The sequence below is a fragment of the Nerophis lumbriciformis genome, linkage group LG10, assembly GCF_033978685.3.
Source record: "Nerophis lumbriciformis linkage group LG10, RoL_Nlum_v2.1, whole genome shotgun sequence".
NCBI classification, from domain to species: Eukaryota; Metazoa; Chordata; class Actinopteri; order Syngnathiformes; family Syngnathidae; genus Nerophis; species Nerophis lumbriciformis.
In genome coordinates this window covers 45,055,692-45,079,109 of record NC_084557.2, presented here as the reverse complement: position 1 = coordinate 45,079,109, position 23,418 = coordinate 45,055,692, and the positions used below count along the sequence as shown (strand labels likewise).

The following is a 23,418-nucleotide window of genomic DNA, read 5'->3' as shown; positions in this document are numbered from 1 at the left end:
TCTGGGACTATAATAGCTGAATAGACAAGCGTTTTGTCAATAACAAATCTCTAACCGACACATTTTACACAGAAACGAGGCTATGAATCCAGCTCGATGGACTGGGTTACACCAAGGAACTTTCAACTTCCACTGCCTCTTACTAGGGGTTGAGGTCCTGGGACTATAATAGCTGAATAGACAAGCGTTTTGTCAATAACAAATCTCTAACCGACACATTTTACACAGAAATGAAGCTATGAATCCAGTTCAATTGACTGGGTTACTCCAAAGAACTTCCAACTTCCACTGCCTCTTACTGGGGGTTGAAGTGCTGGGACTATAATAGCTGAATAGACAAGCGTTTTGTCAATAACAAATCTCTAACCGACACATTTTACACAGAAATGAGGCTATGAATCCAGCTCGATGTACTGGGCTACTCCAAGAAACTTCCAACTTCCACTGCCTCTTACTAGGGGTTGAGGTTCAGGGACTATGCGAGCTGAATAGACAAGCGTTTTGTCAATAACAAATCTCTAACCGACACATTTTACACAGAAACGAGGCTATGAATCCAGCTCGATGGACTGGGCTACTCCAAGGAACTTCCAACTTCCACTGCCTCTTACTAGGGGTTGAGGTTCTGGGACTATGATAGCTGAATAGACAAGCGTTTTGTCAATAACAAATCTCTAACTGACACATTTTACACAGAAATTAGGCTATGAATCCAGCTTGATGGACTGGGCTACTCCAAGGAACTTCCAACTTCCACTGCCTCTTACTAGGGGTTGAGGTCCTGGGACTATGATAGCTGAATAGACAAGTGTTTTGTCAATAACAAATCACTAGCCAACCTATTTTACACAGTAATGAGGCTATTTTCAGGAAGAAGCTGCGGACAATATCACAACAAATGGCAGTCATATGGTTATTGTCAGTACTATCATAAAACAAAGACTAAAACCAACTACAACCAATGCTAGCAATGGTTATACTGGTGAAAATAAGTAGAGCATGCTTAGCAGCCGAATGTACGCCCAAAACTTGAGGAGACATTTTACCAAGGTATGCCTATAGGTCATACTTGCCAACCCTCCCGGATTTTCCGGGAGACTCCCGAAATTCAGCGCCCCTCCCGAAAACCTCCCGGGACAAATTTTCTCCCGAAAATCTCCCGAAATTCAGGCGGAGCTGGAGGCCACGCCCCCTCCAGCTCCATGCGGACCTGAGTCCGCTTTCCCACGATATAAACAGTGTGCCTGCCCAATCACGTTATAACTGTAGAATGATCTAGGGCGAGTCCTTGGTTTCTTATGTGGGTTTATTGTTAGGCAGTTTCATTAACGTCCTCCCAGCGCGGTAACAACACACAACAATAGCAGTCATGTTTTCGTCTACCGTAAAGCAGTTTGTCTGCCGTAAACAGCAATGTTGTGACACTCTTAAACAGGAAAATACTGCCATCTATAACATCAATAACATATACGGCTTTTAGAGAGTGCAGTGCACAACTGCGCACACAACAAGGAGACGAAGCAGAAGAACGAGGAAGATACAGCCATGACGACGCCGACGACGAGTAAGATGAAGAAATACGCTTTGTTGCACCTTTCCTGCCTGAGTCCGGCGATTAGTTGCAAATCTTGCTTTATTGATTGCTTGCACACAGCCAATCCAACACAAAACAAACTAGTCCCAGCCCGCACTCACGCTACCGCTCCCTCTCTTCTCTCGCCCACACACTCACTGACGTCACTCACCTCACATGCTCACCTATTAAAGGGCCACACACACACACATACGCTACTCTCATAACAGCTTGTAAGTTCCAAGCCGCAGCTGCGATTGGACCTGGATAGCCTCCGGGAAGAAGTAGTGGACTACCAAGTGCTTGGCACTGAAGATCTTCCTCAGTAAGGAAAGATTGACCGGTTTTGGGCCATGCTAGGGAGAGATGGAAGATTCCAGACTCTAATGCATTTGATGAAAGCACTTTTGTGCGTGCCACATATCAATGCATCATCAGAGAGGGTGTTCAGCATGGTTAGAAAAATAGTGACAGAGAATAGAACAAGGATGGACAATTCAAACCTTAACTCAACAATGAGTAGATGAGTGTTATGTGTGTGTATATGTGTAAATAAATGAACACTGAAATTCAAGTATTTATTTTATTTATTTATTTATTTATTTATATATATATATATATATATATATATATATATATATATATATATATATATATATATATATAGCTAGAATTCACTGAAAGTCAAGAATTTCTTTATATATATATATATAAATAAAATACAATACTTGACTTGGTGAATTCTAGCTGTAAATATACTCCTCCCCTCTTAACCACGCCCCTAACCACGCCCCCCCCCCCCGAAATCGGAGGTCTCAAGGTTGGCAAGTATGCTATAGGTAGGGATGATGTTCGAAACCAGTTCTCCCGGTTGTTCGATAAGAAAAGAACCGATTCCATGGACTCGAATCCCTTTTTGAGAACCGGGTCCCGTTATCGAGGCCACTATAGTAAAGAAAAAGAGTTGGTTCTTTATTCGAATCCCTGGGATCAAATCCCTATTTTTTTTACTAGGAAATGCCCTGTGGCACGTCCCAGGAATAGATGTAGCTCAGTCATTAGGCGGCAAAAACAGAAAGCAGCAACAACAATGGACCGGAAAAAAACGCTTCAAGGCATGGCTTTATTTTACAAAAAAATACGACAAGGAAACTGCTATCCGCAATTATTGCCAGGCTTCGCTCTCATGTAAGGGGGGGGGGGAAGTAAAGCAAGCATGTTGGAACATGTTCAGGCTGCACATAACCTGCCCCTCTTCCTCTGCTTCAACCTGCAGCGCCAATTCCAGTGATAGTGGCGGTGAGTAGCTAACGTTAACTGTTGCCGGTTAATTTCCATATCTGCCTACTCGTAGCCTTTAGGCTAAAATAACATTACCTCGTATGTCAATCCAGGATTGCAATAATGTTAGTTAGACTAACGTTACCTAAGCATAGTCAGTGGCTAACGTTACACCTTTTTGTATGTGTCTGATAACGTTAACGTTATCTTGTAGCCTACACCAGTGGTCACCAAACACCGGGCTGCGGCCCGGTACCGGTCCGTGGCCGCACAAGAAATAAAAAATAATTTTTTTAAATTTTTTTTTTTTTAATTTTTAAATTAAATCAACATAAAAAACACAAGACACACTTAAAATTAGTGCACCAACCCAAAAAACCTCCCTCCCCTCATTCACATTCATTCACACAAAAGGGTTGTTTCTTTCTGTTATTAATATTCTGGTTCCTACATTATATATCAATATATATCAATACAGTCTGCATGGATACAGTCCGTAAGCACACATGATTGTATTTTTTTATGACAAAAAAAATAAAAATGACCATATCATGGGTAACAACAGTCAATATATATATATATATATTTTTTTTTTTAGGGTGGTAACAGTCAATATTTATTTGTATTTTATTTATTTTCTTATAAAATAAAAGTGAGCTTTGTTAAACCAAATAGTGTTTTTTTTCCCATATACAACAACCTATCGAACTCGATAATTTCTTATCAAACATCATCCCTACCTATAGGCTACTGTTATAAACGTTTGAGATTGCCATATAACTTGGTGCATGTAGTCCACAATATGCAAACACCAATGAGGAATTATTTAATCACGTGATTTGGCTGTCTTATCAGCATATTGAGAATGAAATAGACACTGACACTACCCATATCTACATAGCTTTTATTTGTCGAAAATATATTTTTGCCCTATCAGTTGGACATACAGGCTAACGGGCATATATGTCCCCCGTTAGCCGATATGTCGATGTGTCATTGACTGGGCTAGCATGCTAAGCATTTATTACAAGAACATACTATCTTTGTTAGACAATAACATAAACCGTATTGGACAATATAGTTTACATACCAAATGTCCATTTCCATTTATTAAAAGTAATAAAAACATGTAAATGCTTGACTTACCTATCAAGGGGGAAATTAGCAAATTTGGCGTCAGATGAAAAAAATCGTCTCCGCCTTCAATTCTCTCCAACTTTCAAAGGCATCCTCGATACAAATCCTCGTTTTGTTCCTGGCTTTGTCATGAATAAGTTGAGAATGGTAACTTTTAGATTGACTAAGGTCTGACATGTTTAGTAACTTTACCAGTGGCAGTAGCCAGACCAAGATGGTGGTGCGTAACTGGCAACCTGGATGTGACACACTCACGGACTTTCTAATTGGTCAAACGGTGGAGGGCGGGGCATCGAAATAAACAATAGCAATATTTCGGGGCTGAAAATTAAATTTTGAAATGAGCATATCCCGGCTGAACTACCGTTATCAGTTATAGAGGTATTGGGAAAAAAACATGATTTATTAATGCCTTTTGACATATCAGGGCCATTTAATGATGACTTGACATGAAATTATTACATATGCATACCTGCCAACTTTTGAAATCAGAAAAACCTAGTAGCCAGGGTCCAGGGGCCGCAGGCCCCGGTAGGTCCAGGACAAAGTCCTGGTGGGGGGTTCAGGCTTCGCCCCCCGACGCAAAATGATTATTAGAATTCAGACAGGTTAAAATGTTGCTAAAACCATCACTTTTCTATCAGTCACAGTGACTTTTCAAAACAAAAATATTACAGCAAAAATCATATGGGTTGATTGACATGTTTATTCTGTAAGCTAACTTCAATAGTTTGAAATTATTTTGACAGTTAATGCCAGTTATCCTGTCAACCTTTCACAAGACTTCAATTTGTTAATTGAAAGTATAAACAGTATAAACACTTTTTACAGTAAACAAATGGTAAAACAGTACTAAACAATTCCATTAAAAAAAAATTGGTGTCATTATTAACTTTCTGTCCAAGCTTGTATAATCTACTGCCTTGTTCAATTGTAAAAAAATATTCTGTGCCTAAAATTCACATTTCTATCACAATTATCATACTGTAAACATGGTAAGCTAACTTCATTAAAATTAATAGTCCTGTCAATAGCATGGAATTACAATTCAAATGTAGTTTTTTTGTAAGCCTTTCAAAAGAATTCAAAATGTGAAAAATTAATGAAAATTAATTTAAGCCATCAGACACTTGAAAAGTGGCACATCACATCTCTAATGTAATCATTTTAACTTTTCAACAGAAATAGCACTGCAAAAATATTAAGGACATACTTGTGTATTTTGGTAGTTATGATGTCAACATTTAACAAGATTTCTTCAACTTGGACTTGAAAGCATAAATAGTATAAACACTTTTAACAGTATAACAGTACTAAACAATTCCAATAGATAACATTGGTGTCATTACCTTTTTGTGGCTAAAATCCGAAAAACGTTGAAAGTTTTCCACTTGTATCGCTAGCAACGGCATTAGACTTGTGTTTTTTTGTCCCAACGTGGTCTTTTACATCGCTAATTCCTCCGTGTCCGATCGAAAAATCTTGTCTGCACAAGGTGCAATTCGCGTAGTTTTCACCCTTTTTGGAACGGATAATTATTCCCGGATAGGCTTTTGAATATTCTTCACGGAATGACTGCAGTTTTCTTTTCGGTTTAAGACTCGTTTGCGATTTTTCTCCGGCTGATTCCTTGATCGTTCGCTCGTTTGGAAACAATGGCAACAGGTGCCTCGTGCTTGGCAGCGGTGCTATAAATAGCCTCGCGCATTTAAAAAAAATTTTTTTTTTTAATTAATGAAAAACCGTATTTTTTATCACTGCAACCGTAACCCGGAATAGGTTGATGAAAACCGTACTAATTACGGGAAAACCGGAGTAGTTGGCAGGTATGCATATGGCTCCTTTAATTTTCCTCAAAAATTGACACTGCGTCTTATACCCTGGTGCACCTAATGTACTTATTATCTCTGGTTGCGCTTACCGACCTCGAAGCAAATTTTGTTAGTGCATGGCATCATAATAAGTGTGACCAGTAGATGGCAGTCACAGATAAGAGCTACGTGTGGACTGCAGGATGACGCCTGTTCAATTGAGGTCAGCGGATTATCCATGTTAAAAGGTTTACCTAAAGTGCATTGTAGTCAATAAGCTCCTTTTCCTCCATCCTCTTGTTATGGGGCATTCATCCACCCATGTTGCCATTTCTAATACAAAAATAGCATAGAGTTCTAACATATCTGTCAGTAGACTCGCTATGGAATAGGGATGTCACGGTATGACTAGGGATGATGTTTGATAAGAAATTATCGGGTTTGAGCCAATTATCGAATCCTCTTATCGAACTGATTCCTTATCGATTCTCTTATCGAATCGAGATAGGTTGTTGTATATGGGAAAAAAAACACAATATTTGGTTTAACAAACGCTCACTTTTATTTTAAAAGAAAAAAATACAATAAAATAAATAAATACATATTGACTGTTACCCCCCTAAAAAAAATAAAAAATAAAAATATTGACTGTTGTTACCCAAAGTATATTAAGTGGGATTTTTCAGAAAAACAAATATATACAGTAACACAAAAACAACCTGTCTCTGTGATCACTATGGGTGTGTAAATAATAATATAGTGTTAAATAAAATCAGTCCCTTGGGCACAAAACTGAAAATAATACAGCTCTCCAAAAACTGCACTTCTGCTGCTATTGGAACATACTAACTACACACACAGGCAGACAGCTAACAAACAACCCAAGACGTCTAAATAAAGTTCCAAAGTAGATGAATCCATTTAGGCCCTTTATTGTTGTTGATCTTGCTTTGTCTTTTCCTATCTTTACTTTTGTCTTGCATTGGACTGTTTTTTTGTTTTGTTTTTTAAACTGAAATACACACAATGACAAATGTATAAGCTATGTGATTCAATTAACATACTGAAATGTAATACACAATATCTAAATATTAGCTTCACACAAATATACAGTACTATCATCAAACAAATGAGTGTAGAAACTATTTCGATGGTGGAAATACACGACTGGCAGCCATTTTAAGTCCTCAAAACATCCATTAAAACAGTGCACAAAAATCGTTTTTCAATAAACATCTTAGTATCAAACTTAAACACTTTCCACCTTAATATTGAGTTACATAAACAAGTTAATCAGTTTACTTACAGACTTCTTTTCCAAGGTTTATAAGAGCTAACACACTTGTCTACTTCTCCATTGTCTCATGAACGTCGCCAACCCGGAAGTGCCCAAACTAATGACATGTAGTATTTTCATATCGCCACAAGGTGTCAGTAAGAGTCTACAATCAAATGGGCATAACATTGCCGTCCCACAGGGCATTTCCTGTGGGAAGGGATTCGAATAAAGAACCAACTCTTTTTCTTTACTATAGTGGCCTCAATAACGGGAACCGGTTCTCAAAAAGGGATTCGAGTCCATGGAATCGGTTCTTTTCTTATCGAACAACCGGGAGAACCGGTTTCAAACATCATCCCTATTGCGACTAAAATTATCAGGGTTATTATTATTATCATCGCGGTAATTTTAAATGTGCTCAACATTTTCAAAAACTACTTATACTGAAATCCTTTAACCAAATTGTATTTAAAAACACACAAACAACACATTCAAAATGTATATATGTACCTCAGGTAGAAAGTTGAATGTGCATATGATAGCAACACAAGCATTAGAAAAAAAGTAATAGGGCAGAAACAAAATAATACAATAAATAAAAAAATAAAAAATGGGAACATTTCGCAAGATGGCACCTTATGGATATAAGACGTAACTGCACTTTTTGTCCATATAGATTAAAATAGTGTTCATGTATGAGATCCAGTCTTACACATAGGACTGCACGATTATGGGCAAAATAATAATTGAGGTTATTTTGATCAATATTGATATTACGATTATTAATCATGATTATTCATTATGTTTGGTAAAACAGTGTTGGGATGTGAATGTAATACCATCATGTCATTTGTAAAATATAATAAAAATGCTCTAGATCAGGGGTCGGCAACCCACGGCTCCGGAGCCGCATGCGGCTCTTTGACCACTCTGATGCGGCTCAGCTGCATTCTTGCCAACCCTCCCGATTTTTCCAGGAGACTTCCGGATTTCACTGCCTCTCCCAGGGCAAACATTCTCCGATTTTTACCCGGACAACAAAATTGAGGGCGTGCCGTGATGGCACTGCATTGTGCATCCTCTACAACCTGTCGTCGCGTCCGCTTTTTCACCTAGGAAACAGCGTGCCGGCCCAGTCACATTTTGTATGCGGCGTCTGCTCACACACTAAGTGACAGCAAGGCATACTTGTTCAACAGCCATACAGATCCCACTGACGGTGGCCGTATAAACAACTATAACACTCTTACTAATATGCGCCACACTGTGAACCCACACCAAACAAGAATGACAAACACATTTCGGGAGAACATCCACACCGTAACACAACATAAACATAACAGAACAAATACCCAGAATCCCATGCATCCCTAACTCTTCCGGGCTACATTACACACCCTGCTACCACCAAACCCCGCCCACCTGAATCTACGCACGGGGGGGTGGGGGGGGTGTATAAAGTAGCCCGGAAGAGTTAGGGATGCATGGCATTTGGGGTATTCTTTTATGTGTGTCTGCAGAAGCCTCATATAACATGTAACTGGGCTGGCAAGCTGTTTGTTCAAGCCGTAGAGGGTGCTATAGGTAGTGACATCACGGCACGCCCTTATTGTTGTTGTTTGGGTGAAAATCAGCATACATTCGAGAGAATAGTTTCCCTGAAATTCGGGAGTCTACCGGACAAATCGGGAGGGTTGGCAAGTGTGACGCTGTCAAGTGCCCTTCATATAAAACTCGCGGGCCGCACTAACATTACATTTCCATATTAAGGTGCGGGCCGCGTGTCTGAGACCCTTGGTTTATACATAGCACAAGGCAAAAAAAAACTTTGTATGTAGTGTTATTTCATTTTAAATTTCAAAAGAGTTTTGTGGCTCCCATTGTTTTCTTTAATTTGTGGAAACGGGTCAAAATGGCTCTTTGAGTGGTAAAGGTTGCCGACCCCTGGTCTAGATAAACGTTATCTATATATTTAATGACAAATATTTGTGTTTTTGTTCATTAATAGTATCAGCATTTTTATTACATGATGCCTATTTTAAAATTTTTATAGAGAGAGGTATTTTCTAAGTTATGTACCGTATTTTTCGGAGTATAAGTCGCTCCGGAGTATAAGTCGCTCCGGAGTATAAGTCGCACCGGCCGAAAATGCATAATAAAGAAGGGAAAAGACATATATAAGTCGCACTGGAGTATAAGTCGCATTTTTTGGGGAAATGTATTTGATAAAAGCCAACACCAAGAATAGACATTTGAAAGGCAATTTAAAATAAATCAAGAATAGTGAACAACAGGCTGAATAAGTGTACGTTATATGAGGCATAAATAACCAACTGGTATGTTAACGTAACATATTATGGTAAGAGTCATTCAAATAACTATAACATATAGAACATGCTATATGTTTACCAAACAATCTGTCACTCCTAATCGCTAAATCCCATGAAATCTTATACGTCTAGTCCAGGGGTCGGCAACCCGCGGCTCTTTGATCACTCTGATGCAGCTCAGCAGCTTACTTGTTGAACCCCCCAATTTTCCCGTGAGACTTCCGGATTTCAGTGCCTCTCGCAGAAAACTCCCGGGGTTAATATACACCGATTTTCACCCTTACGGCAATAATAAGGGCGTGCCATGATGGTACAACATTTAGCGCCCTCTACAATCTGTATTAACAGAGTGCCAAGATACATCTTTGACTTGCCTACGTACGTGACAGCAAGGCATACTTGGTCAACAGCCACACAGGTTACACTGACGGTGGTCATATAAAACAACTTTAATACTCTTTTTAATAATGCGCCACACTTTGAACCAAAACCAAATAAGAATGACAAACACATTTCGGGAGAACATCTGCACCTTAACACAACATAAACACAACAGAACAAACACTCAGAATCCCATGCAGCCCTGACTCTTCCGGGCTACATTATACACCCCTGCTACCACCAAACCCCGCCCCCACCCCAACCCCTGCTCCCTCACACATCAACCCCCCCCTCTGTGCGTCGGTTGAGGTGGGCGGGGTTTGGTAGCGGGGGGTGTATAATGTATCCCGGAAGAGTTAGGGCTGCATGGGATTCTGGGTATTTGTCCTGTTGTGTTTATGTTGTGTTACGGTGCAGATGTTCTCCCGAAATGTGTTTGTCATTCTTGTTTGGTGTGGGTTCACAGTGTGGATTATTAGTAAGAGTGTTAAAGTTTTGTTTTTTTTATACCGTCACCGTCAGTGTGAGCTGTGTGGTTGTTGACCAAGTATGCCATGCTGTGACTTACGTGAGCATAGCGGGAGCCCCATACAACGACTGACTGCAGTGGGTGCTATATGCTGTACCATCACGGCACGCATGACGCTGACAAGCGCCATTAAATAAAAACCTGCGTGCCGCACAAGCTTTCAAATTCCACATAAAAGGTGTGGGCAGCGTATCTGAGACCCCCGGTTATACATAGCACAAAGCCAAAGAAAAACCTTCGTATTATTTCATTTAAAATTTCAAAAAAATTTTGCGGCTCCTATTGTTTTCTATAATTTGTGAAACTGCTCAAAATGGCTCTTTGACTGGTAAAGATTGCCGACCCCTGGTCTAGTCTCTTACTTGAATTAGCTAAATAATATTATTTGATATTTTACGCTAATGTGTTAATCATTTCACACATAAGTCGCTCCTGAGTATAAGTCACAGCCCCGGCCAAACTATGAAAAAAAAACTGCGACTTATAGTCCGAAAAATACGGTACTTCAATGCAACAGTTTGGCAAACCAAAATAAACAAGTGATACCTCTCACATCTAATACACAATCTTTGTGCTTTACCGACAACTCAGCCAGTGTTCAATTCCGATGAAATGACAAAACATTTGAGCGAGTATTGATATCATTGGAACACTAACAAAGTTGGCAGTTCAATTAAAGGATGAGTGAACATCCCAGTCAACAAACCACAGATTTTATTATCAAGTTGTGGCAAAATTCCCGACATATCGCCATGCTAACTCTCAGTCCGGTAATTCAAAATGTAATTTTACCGCGGTTTATCGTTATACCGTGTATCGTTACATCCCTACTATGGAAGCGCTAGAAACCACTGGTACAACAAAGATGACGGGGGAGAAGACGCTGTCGAAGTGGAGGCACGTCCTGAAGAGACGGTCAGAAAGAAACTTGAAAATGGTCTGTATAACATCATCCATGCAACATTTGGACCAAAATACCATCATCACATGTTATGTAGACCACAATGAAATGTTTTAAATGAAGAAAAAATTATCATAATATTGATTTTGATCCTTTAATGCACCTTATAATCAATCCGGTGCGCCTTTTGTATGAAAATTGACCTAAATAGACCCGCTCATCGGCAGTGCGCCTTATAATCCGGTGCGCCCTATGGTCCTTAAAATACTGCAGTTTGGTTTGCATGGCTTATTCTACTGCATACACATTTTGCCTGAAGAGATACGAGGACAAACAAGTCATCTATTTGGATCTATTTCATCATCTCAAGCGGTTTATTACAGCTGCTTCAAAGTGTGATGTTCGCAGTGATTGCGGCTCCGTCAGTAAATGTTGCACGTTATGACGCATTAGGGGTCCCATGTGGTAACCCCCTCATCGTCTCTTTATAGCATTAAACTAACGAATGCAGTATAAGTCGGAATATAACGCTTTTTCCTGTCACATTATAGTTATGTTTCTGTTTGGTAATGTGCTTGTTTGCAGGATGATGAAATTGCGTACTACAACTCAAAGGACAACGTAAGTGCTTATTTCCCTTCTGCCTCCACTGTATGGACAAAAGTACTGGGACACAGGAAACATTTGTGATTTGCAATTGTACGCACTGCAAAAACTGAAATCTAAGTAAGATGAAATATCTCAAATAAGGGTGATATTTGCTTAGTTTCTGTCTGATAAGATAATTCTTCTCACTAAGCAGATTTTATGTCAGAGTGTTTTACTTGTTTTAAGGGTTTTGGTCCTGAATGATCTCAGTAAGATATTACAGCTTGTTGCTGAGATTTGATGACCTATATTGAGTAAAACATGCTTGAAACTAGAATATCAACTGCTGCAAAGCTGTAAAAATGTATAAAACTACTTTTTAAAGTACCGTATTTTTCGGACTATAAGTCGCAGTTTTTTTTCATAGTTTATGAAAGTTGCATAATGTTTTTTTCCTTCTTTATTATGCATTTTCGGCTGGTGCGACTTATACTCCGGTGCGACTTATACTCCGAAAAATACGGTAATAATTTCTTACTTCAAGCAAGAAAAAATAAAATCATGACTTTGACACAATTGTGTCTCATAATTAAAACAGATGACAGCCAAATGAACTTTGCTGTTTTATTTTCAATGAAACAATAGAAAACACGTACTCATATAGTAGTACAGTTGGCACAGTACAGTAAACTGACAGTTAATATTTAAACATTTAACGTGACATTTCTAACAATTTTGAACAGAAATAGTTCATGCACATTCAGATGAATTCTTCAAATTACAATAAAATAAAATGTGGCCGTATATATGCGCACTAATTGACTGAAAGAGCACGCACTTGGCGTGATGATGTCATGTTATTGATGGAAAAATGCATTTTTAGACTATATGAATTGCCTGAGCAGCTAGGAGACCCCGAGAGTAACAAGCGCTTGCCTTGTTGCCTTTCCATTAAGAACAATAAATTAGTTTTTAGTATAAGTTTGCTGGTTTCAAGAAATGTAATGCCGAGTGCATATCATTATGTCAAGATAATGGCACTAGCATTTACTTCATTTAAGAATATTTTTCAATATATTAAAGGGGAACATTATCACCAGACCTATGTAAGTGTCAATATATACCTTGATGTTACAGAAAAAAGACCATATATTTTTTTAACCGATTTCCGAACTCTAAATGGGTGAATTTTGGCAAATTAAACGCCTTTCTAATATTCGCTCTCGGAGCGATGACGTCACAACGTGGCGTCGCATCGGGAAGCAATCCGCCATTTTCTCAAACACCGAGTCAAATCAGCTCTGTTATTTTCCGTTTTTTCGACTGTTTTCCGTACCTTGGAGACATCATGCCTCGTCGGTGTGTTGTCGGAGGGTGTAACAACACGAACAGGGACGGATTCAAGTTGCACCAGTGGCCCAAAGATGCCAAAGTGGCAAGAAATTGGACGTTTGTTCAGCACACTTTACCGACGAAAGCTATGCTACGACAGAGATGGCAAGAATGTGTGGAAATCCTGCGACACTCAAAGCAGATGCATTTCCAACGATAAAGTCAAAGAAATCTGCCGCCAGACCCCCATTGAATCTGCCGGAGTGTGTGAGCAATTCAGGGACAAAGGACCTCGGTAGCACTCAAGCAATGGCGGCAGTTTGTTCCCGCAGACGAGCGAGCTAAACCCCCTGGATGTCTTGGCTCACACCGTCCCGAAGATGATCAAGAGAAGAATATCGACCCTAGCTTCCCTGGCCTGCTGCCATGAGGGTATGTCTACAGAATATATTAATTGATGAAAATTGGGCTGTCTGCACTCTCAAAGTGCATGTTGTTGCCAAATGTATTTCATATGCTGTAAACCTAGTTCATAGTTGTTAGTTTCCTTTAATGCCAAACAAACACATACCAATCGTTGGTTAGAAAGCGATCGCCGAATTCGTCCTCGCTTTCTCCCGTGTCGCTGGCTGTCGTGTCGTTTTCGTCGGTTTCGCTTGCATACGGTTCAAACCGATATGGCTCAATAGCTTCAGTTTCTTCTTCAATTTCGTTTTCGCTACCTGCCTCCACACTACAACCATCCGTTTCAATATATTCGTAATCTGTTGAATCGCTTAAGCCGCTGAAATCCGAGTCTGAATCCGAGCTAATGTCGCTATAGCTTGCTGTTCTTTCCGCCATGTTTGTTTGTGTTGGCTTCACTATGTGACGTCACAGGAAAATGGACGGGTGTATATAACGATGGTTAAAATCAGGCACTTTGAAGCTTTTTTTTTTAGGGATATTGCGTGATGGGTAAAATTTTGAAAAAAACTTCGAAAAATATAATAAGCCACTGGGAACTGATTTTTAATGGTTTTAACAATTCTGAAATTGTGATAATGTTCCCCTTTAAGCAAAAAGGTCTCATATTTGTTTTTCTACCAAGAAAAGCACACTTGTTATTAGTGAGAATATACTTATTTTAAGGTATTTTTGGGTTCATTGAAGTTAGCTAATTTTATTTGTTTTGGAAAGTCTTGACAAGCCAAATTTTCTTGTTCTATTGGCAGATCATTTTGCTTAGTTCAAATAAAATACCCCTCATTTTTGTGTTTTTTTCTTGTTTTTGAACACTGACTTTTTGCAGTGCATTATTTATTTGATTTTTTTTTACATAAAATGTATAGTGAATTACTAGTATAACCACCAGAAAACCTTTCTTACCTGTACAAGTACCATTTGGAATTGTCACACAAGTATAAAACGCAGTGAAGCACTGTGTAATGAAACTGGAATAAAATAAAACTACTCACACTCAGACAACAGTAGCAACTTGAGAAAAACGAATAATATACCGTATTTTTCGGACTGTAAGTCGCAGTTTTTTTCATAGTTTGGCCGGGGGTGCGACTTATACTCAGGAGCGACTTATGTGTGAAATTATCAACACATTAGCGTAAAATATCAAATAATATTATTTATCTCATTCACGTAAGAGACTAGACGTATAAGATTTCATGGGATTTAGCGATTAGGAGTGACAGATTGTTTGGTAAACGTATAGCATGTTCTATATGTTATAGTTATTTGAATGACTCTTACCATAATATGTTACGTTAACATACCAGTTTGTTTATTTATGCCTCATATAACGTACACTTATTCAGTCTGTTGTTCACTATACTTTATTTTAAATTGCCTTTCAAATGTCTATTCTTGGTGTTGGCTTTTATCAAATACATTTCCCCCAAAAATGCGACTTATACTCCAGTGCGACTTATATATGTTTTTTTCCTTCTTTATTATGCATTTTCGGCCGGTGCGACTTATACTCCGAAAAATACGGTAAGAAACATAAAAAATAACCCTCGACAGTAAGGCTAAGGATTGCTGAACGCATTGAGCTTTCATGTAATAGAGCAGAGCTGGTCAAATATTATGACTCGGGGGCCACATTGAGAGAAAAAAATGTGTCTGGGGGGTGTATGTGTGTATAAATGATATACACACATTTAGCTGTAAAAATATGCTGTACAGTATGTGTGTTTGGCTCCCTTTTTTCCAGGAACACTAATACCAAAAGTCACAATGTCCGATGTAATTCTAAAAACGTAATGACAGACCACCTGAAGAATAACGGAATGCAATTTACAGTTTTTTACTGAATGGGACACCCAAAATGTACATTAAAATAAAGACAGCGGGATTTACAATATTAACTACGAACAATAAAACACTGAATATTAACAACATATGAACATATTTTACTTCTCAGACCAGCTCCTCCATAGACATCTTCTACAATCAAGCAAAACAACAAAAATGTAAAAAACAGCAAAACATGAATGCAAAGTGTAATAAACACCTTTATATTATCACGTAAATATGTGCTTCCGCATCGGTTTCTGACACCGGTTTGGGGCTGGCTGCTCTGAAAACAAACCCCGCCCACTCCGCTTTGTTCCTGGTCTGAGCTGCTGTGACCTAGATTACCCTAATAACTCCTTTAACACTCAAAAGTGCAGATTTCAACCATTTCTTTCTATAGTTCAAGACTTACGGTCAATAAAAAACAGCATTGCACATTATAATGGCGGCGACAGTTTTGATGTTAAAGGTCTAAAAAAATGATATAGAACGTCAGGCGGGCCAGATTGAAAATCATAACGGGCCGCATGTGGCCCACGGGCCGTATTTTGCCCAGGTCTTGAATAGCAGAGGCCCCAAACGAGCTATGTTTTCTGAGGGGAGGTCCACTATACCAGGGGTCGGCAACCCGCGGCTCCGGAGCCGCATGCGGCTCTTTGACCACTCTGATGCGGCTCAGCTGCATACTTGCCTACCCTCCCGGGAGACTTCCGGATTTCAGTGCCTCTCGCCGGAAATTCCCAGGATTAATTGTTTCCGATTTTCACCCTAACAATATTAATAAGGGCGTGCCATGATGGTACAGCATTTAGCGCCCTCTGCATTCTGTTCAAACAGCGTGCCAGCCCAGTTTGTTGTTGTGTGCATTTTCTGCTTGCACACATAAGTTACAGCAAGGCATACTTGTTCAACAGCCACACAGATTACACTGATGGGGGCGGTATAAAAAACGTTAACACTCTTACTAATAATGCGCCACACTGTGAACCAAAACCAATCAAGAATGACAAACACATTTCGGGAGAACATCTGCAACTTAACACAACATAAACACAACAGAACAAATACCCAGAATCCCATGCAGCCCTGACTCTTCCGGGCTACATTATACACCCCTGCTACCACCAAACCCCACCCCCACCCCAACCCTGCTCCCCCACACATCAACCCCCTCCCCTCCGTGCGTCGGTTGAGGTGGGCGGAGTTTGGTAGCGGGGGTGTATAATGTAGCCCGGAAGAGTCAGGGCAGCCCTGTATTTGTTCTGTTGTGTTTATGTTGTGCTACGGTGCAGATGTTCTCCCGAAATGTGTTTGTCATTCTTGTTTGGTGTGGGTTCACAGTGTGGCGCATTATTAGTAAGAGTGCTAAAGTTTTTTATACCACCACCGTCAGTGTAACCTGTGTAGTTGTTGACCAAGAATGCCTTGCTGTTGATTAAGTGAGCAAGTAAAAGCCCCTTACGTCGTGTGGCTCTGCCGGTACGCTGGTTATAATGGGTGCTATATGCTGTACCATTACGGCACGTTCGAGAGAATAATTGCCCTGGAATTTGCAGTCTGTCGGAAAAATCGGGAGGGTTGACAAGTATGACGCTGTCATGCGCCATTCATATTAAACTCACGGGCCGCACTAACATTCAATTTTCATATTAAGGTGGGGTCCGCGTGTCTGAGACCCTTGGTTTATACATAGTACAAAGCACAAAAAAAACTTTGTATGCAGTGTTATTTCATTTTAAATATCAAAAGATTTTTGTGGCTCCCATTGTTTTCTTGAATATGTGAAACTGGTCAAAATGGCTCTTTGAGTGGTAAAGGTTGCCGACCCCTGCACTATACCATACTTTGAAGACCTCTACATTAGACTTGTTACCATACTTAAGTCAGCATCTGCTTGGTAAAATTAACTTGAAGATTCTTTCCAATAGCACACAAACTTACATTTCTGGTTCTATGGTTTGTTCTGCATTACCGTCATTAGCACCCTGGTGTGGTGGTATCCAAAAAATCCAGAAAACAAGCAAAAACATTTTTTTTTTTTTTTTTTTTTTTTTTTAGACGCTCACTGAATTTACAAGATTTGCTGATAGCTTGTCATTGATTGATTGATTGAAACTTGTATTAGTAGATTGCACAGTACAGTACATATTCCGTACAATTGACCACCAAAAGGTAACACCCTAATACGTTTTTCAACTTGTTTAAGTCGGGGTCCAACACTGCAAAAAGTCAGTGTTCAAAAACAAAACAAAAAAAAAATACAAAAATGAGGGGTATTTTATTTGAACTAAGCAAAATGATCTGCCAATAGAACAAGAAAATTTGTCTTGTCAAGACTTTCCAAAACAAGTAAAATTAGCTAACCTCAATGAACCCAAAAATACCGTAAAATAAGTATATTCTCACTAATAACAAGTGCACCTTTCTTGGTAGAAAAAAAAAAGAGACCTTTTTGCTCAATATGTTGAAAAATATTCTTAAATGAAGTAAATGCTAGTGCCATTATCTTGACATAATGATATGCGCTCGGCATTACATTTCTTGAAACCAGCAAACTTATACTAAAAACAAATTTATTGTTCTTAATGGAAAGGCAACAAGGCAAGCGCTTGTTACTCTCGGGGTCTCCTAGCCGCTCAGGCAAATCTTATTGTCTAAAAATACATTTTTCCATGGATAACATGACATAATCGCGCCAAGTGCGTGCTCTTTCAGTCGCTTAGTGCGCATATATACAGCCCGGCCCCCGGCCAAAATTATTTTTAATTGTAATTTTGAAGAATTCATCTGAATGTGCATGGACTATTTATGTTCAAAATTGTTAGAAATGTAACATGTTTAAATATTAACAGTCAGTTTACTGTACTGTGCCAACTGTACTACTATATGAGTACATCTTTTCTATTGTTTCATTGAAAATAAAACAGCAAAGTCCATTTGGCTGTCATCTGTTTTAATTATGGGACACAATTGTGTCGAAGTCATGCTTGAGATAAGAAGTCATGCTTGAGATAAGAAATGTTTACTTTAAAAAAGTAGTTTTATACTTGTGAGTGTTGATGACACAGCTTTGCAACACTTGATATTCTAGTTTCAAGCATGTTTTACTCAATATAGGTCATCAAATCTCAGCAACAAGCTGTAATATCTTACTGAGATCATTTAGGACCAAAACCCTTAAAACAAGTAAAACAGTCTAACATAAAATCTGCTTAGAGAGAATAATTATCTTCGCACTGGAGTATAAGTGGCATTTTTTTGGGGAAATGTATTTGATAAAAGCCATCACCAAGAATAGACATTTGAAAGGCAATTTAAAATAAATAAAGAATAGTGAACAACAGGCTGAATAAGTGTACGTTATATGAGGCATAAATAACCAACTGGTATGTTAACGTAACATATTATGGTAAGAGTCATTCAAATAACTATAACATATAGAACATGCTATACGTTTACCAAACAATCTGTCACTCCTAATCGCTAAATCCCATGAAATCTTATACGTCTAGTCTCTTACGTGAATGAGATCAATAATATTATTTGATATTTTACGGTAATGTGTTAATAATTTCACACATAAGTCGCTCCTGAGTATAAGTCGCACCCCCGGCCAAACTATGAAAAAAACTGCAACTTATAGTCCGAAAAATACGGTATATGATTTCCTTTTCACTGCCATTTTTGTTCAGCCCTTCTCAGTTTTTAGAAGTTACCGCCAATGTTGAAATGATACATTTTCATAGGTACGGAAGTAGTAGCAGGTAGCATCTTTTTTTTATAATGTACTTCTGCTATGACCCGCCCCCACCAAATTTGTATTGGTTGACGTGTGTGTGTGTGACCATTGCTGATATACGTCTAGTCTCTTACATGAATGAGATAAATAATATTATTTGATATTTTACGGTAATGTGTTAATCATTTCACACATAAGTAACTCCTGAGTATAAGTCACACCCTATGCACCCCAAGCTATGAAAAAAACTGCGACTTATAATCCGAAAAATACGGTATTGGTGTGCAAAAAATATTTTTCCAACCATCCATCCATCCATCCATCCATCTTCTTCCGCTTATCCGAGGTCGGGTCGCGGGGGCAGCAGCCTAAGCAGGGAAGCCCAGACTTCCGTCTCCCCAGCCACTTCATCCAGCTCTTCCCGGGGGATCCCGAGGCGTTCCCAGGCGAGCCGGGAGAAAAAGTCTTCCCAACGTGTCCTGGGTCTTCCCCGTGGCCTCCTACAGGTCAGACGTGCCCTAAACACCTCCCGAGGGAGGCATTCGGGTGGTATCCTGACCAGATGCCCGAACCACCTCCTCTGGCTCCTCTCCATGTGGAGGAGCAGCGGCTTTACTTTGAGCTCCCCCCGGATGGCAGAGCTTCTCACCCTATCTCTAAGGTAGAGCCCCGCCACCCGGCGGAGGAAACTCATTTCGGCCGCTTGTACCCGTGATCTTGTCCTTTCGGTCATCACCCAAAGCTCATGACCATAGGTGAGGATGGGAACGTAGATCGACCGGTAAATTGAAAGCTTTGCCTTCCGGTTCAGCTCCTTCTTCACCACAACGGATCGATACAGCGTCCGCATTACTGAAGACGCCGCACCGATCTACCTGTCGATCTCACCATCCACTCTTCCCTCACTCGTGAACAAGACTCCGAGGTACTTGAACTCCTCCACTTGGGGCAAGATCTCCTCCCCAACCCGGAGATGGCACTCCACCCTTTTCCGGGCGAGAACCATGGACTCGGACTTGGAGGTGCTGATTCTCATCCCAGTCGCTTTACACTCAGCTACGAACCGATCCAGTGAGAGCTGAAGATCCTGGCCAGATGAAGCCATCAGGACCACATCATCTGCAAAAAGCAGAGACCTAATCCTGCAGACACCAAACCGGATCCCCTCAACGCCTTGACTGCGCCTAGAATTCTGTCCATAAAAGTTATGAACAGAATCGGTGAAAAGGGCAGCCTTGGCGGAGTCCAACCCTCACTGGAAACGTGTCCGACTTAATACCGGCAATGCGGACCAAGCTCTGACACTGATCATACAGGGAGCGAACCGCCACAATCAGAAGGTCCGATACCCCATACTCTCTGAGCACTCCCCACAGGACTTTCCGAGGGACACGGTCTCATGCCTTCTCCAAGTCCACAAACCACATGTAGACTGGTTGGGCAAACTCCCATGCACCCTCAAGAACCCTGCCGAGAGTATAGAACTGGTCCACAGTTCCACGACCAGGACGAAAACCACACTGTTCCTCCTGAACCCGAGCTTCGACTATCCGGCGTAGCCTCCTCTCCAATACACCTGAATAAACCTTATCGAGAAGGCTTTTTCGGCACACCAAACAATATCTCACGGTTTTCGGGCTTTAGATTGAGTTGGTGGTGCACCAATACTTGTGTCCATATGACTTCTGCTGTCAGTCAAGCAGATGTGAGAGATGTGTCATGTCCTCACTTCCACATCCTCCATCGTCCTCCTCCCATCTCCACCTTTTCCACTCTTGTGTTTCGCTTGGTTGCCTTAATGCTACATCTTTCGCCCTATCTCTCCTCCGAGGCTTTCTCTCCCTCCTCTTCTTCTCCTCCTTGTTGTGCCGCCGCCTTTAATTCCTCCCTCCTCCCACTCGCTTTTTTTATTTTGCAGGTGAAGAGGTTTCTGCCAGGTTTTTCCTCTAATTGACAGACAAGATAGATGAGCAGCCTGCACTGTTGCTTTATTGGGAAGCAAGTGTTCACACACCCCCTCGTTCTTTCTTCTCGTCTCCATCCTGCATGCAGTCGTCCACATCTTATTGTGTCTCTCTTCATATATGGTCGCGCCCATGCTGCTGCCATTGATGCAAAACGCCCAAATAGGCTGATACATAATCCAGAATGTCATTACTAAATCATTATTAGCATTATTATTCAAGGTATTCTTCCACATGCTGTTCAGCCAGCTTCATGGTTCTTTCTTTCTTGCCTCCCAAGCTGGACGCCAACGAGACGGAGGGGCGGAAATACCGAATCCACCCGGACTTTACGGAGGACCCGTCCTTTAAGCGCCTGACGGACCACAGTCACACGGCTGTGCACATCCCCACCGACATCTACGATGGCTGTGAGTGCACGCCTGGTAACCATGGATACAGCTGACACATAAAACTCCATTAGAAGATGTTGCTTGCTGTTTGCACCTCTGCCAAATTTGCTTTTGGCTGAATGGGTTTGTTCACAAAGAGACGCTCGAATAAGATTCAAACCAAGAGCTGCATCAAAATATGACACATTACAGTTTTAGTTATCCATTTAACGATTTGTTTATCCCTTTGGGACAGAGGACCCTATTGTATTTTGTGCGTTTTATTCTTTATTATAACACCACCGCCTCTTTGAGCTGTAATTTGACCCCCTTAACATGCTTCAAAACTCACCATATTTGACACACACATTAGGACTGGCGAAAATTGCCATCTAATAAAAAAAAACCTCCAAAAGTCAAAATTGCGCTCTAGCGCCCCCTAGGAAAAAACAGACAACTGCTTGTAACTTCCGGAATGTCGTAGAGACATGAACAAAAACCTCTATGTAGGTCTGACTTAGACCTAGATTTCATACATTGACATCCTTCAGCAAAAATCAACAGGAAGTTGGCAATTCCCCCTTCAAAACAAAAGTTTAGTAAAAACATTCACTTTTGCCTCTTTGAGCTGTAATTTGAGCCCCTTAACATGCTTCAAAACTCACCATATTTGACACACACATCAGGACTGGCGAAAATTACCATCTAATAAAAAAAAACCCTCCAAAAGTCAAAATTGCGCTCTAGCGCCCCCTAGGAAAAAACACAGACAAGACTGCTTGTAACTTCCGGTAGGAATGTCGTAGAGACATGAAACAAAAACCTCTATGTGGGTCTGACTTAGACCTAGATTTCATTCATTGACATCCTTCAGCAAAAATCAACAGGAAGTTGGCAATTCCCCCTTCAAAACAAAAGTTTAGTAAAAACATTCACTTTTGCCTCTTTGAGTTGTAATTTGACCCCCTTAACATGCTTCAAAACTCACCATATTTGACAAACACATCAGGACTGGCGAAAATTGCCATCTAATAAAAAAAAAAAACCCTCCAAAAGTCAAAATTGCGCTCTAGCGCCCCCTAGGAAAAAACACAGACAAAACTGCTTGTAACTTCCGGAATGTCGTAGAGACATGAAACAAAAACCTCTATGTAGGTCTGACTTAGACCTAGATTTCATACATTGACATCCTTCAGCAAAAATCAACAGGAAGTTGGCAATTCCCCCTTCAAAACAAAAGTTTAGTAAAAACATTCACTTTTGCCTCTTTGAGTTGTAATTTAACCCCCTTAACATGCTTCAAAACTCACCATATTTGACACACACATCAGGACTGGTGAAAATTGCCATCTAATAAAAAACCCAAACCCCAAAAGTCAAATTGCGCTTTAGCGCCCCCTAGGAAAAAACACAGACAAAACTGCTTGTAACTTCCGGTAGGAATGTCATAGAGACATGAAACCAAAACCTCTATGTAGGTCTGACTTAGACCTAGATTTCATACATTGACATCCTTCAGCAAAAATCAACAGGAAGTTGGCAATTCCCCCTTCAAAACAAAAGTTTAGTAAAAACATTCACTTTTGCCTTTTTGAGCTGTAATTTGACCCCCTTAACATGCTTCAAAACTCACCATATTTGACACACACATCAGGACTGGCGAAAATTGCCATCTAATAAAAAAAAAACCTCCAAAAGTCAAAATTGCGCTCTGGCGCCCCCTAGGAAAAAACACAGACAAAACTGCTTGTAACTTCCGGAATGTCGTAGAGACATGAAACAAAAACCTCTATGTAGGTCTGACTTAGACCTACATTTCATACATTGACATCATTCAGCAAAAATCAACAGGAAGTTGGCAATTCCCCCTTCAAAACAAAAGTTTAGTAAAAACATTCACTTTTGTCTCT

General features: G+C 40.1%; 1 protein-coding gene across 2 annotated transcripts in view; it reads left to right on the top strand.

Annotated features, from left to right (window-relative positions):
• Positions 1 to 23,418, top strand: part of LOC133612285 (voltage-dependent calcium channel subunit alpha-2/delta-1) — a 412,014-nt gene that overhangs the window by 134,482 nt on the left and 254,114 nt on the right. For both annotated transcript variants that reach the window (XM_061969551.2, XM_061969550.1), the window contains exons 5-6: positions 11,808 to 11,843; positions 21,418 to 21,547. In XM_061969551.2, coding sequence (XP_061825535.2) covers positions 11,808 to 11,843; positions 21,418 to 21,547 — 166 coding nt within the window. The remainder of the gene's footprint in view (positions 1 to 11,807; positions 11,844 to 21,417; positions 21,548 to 23,418) is intronic.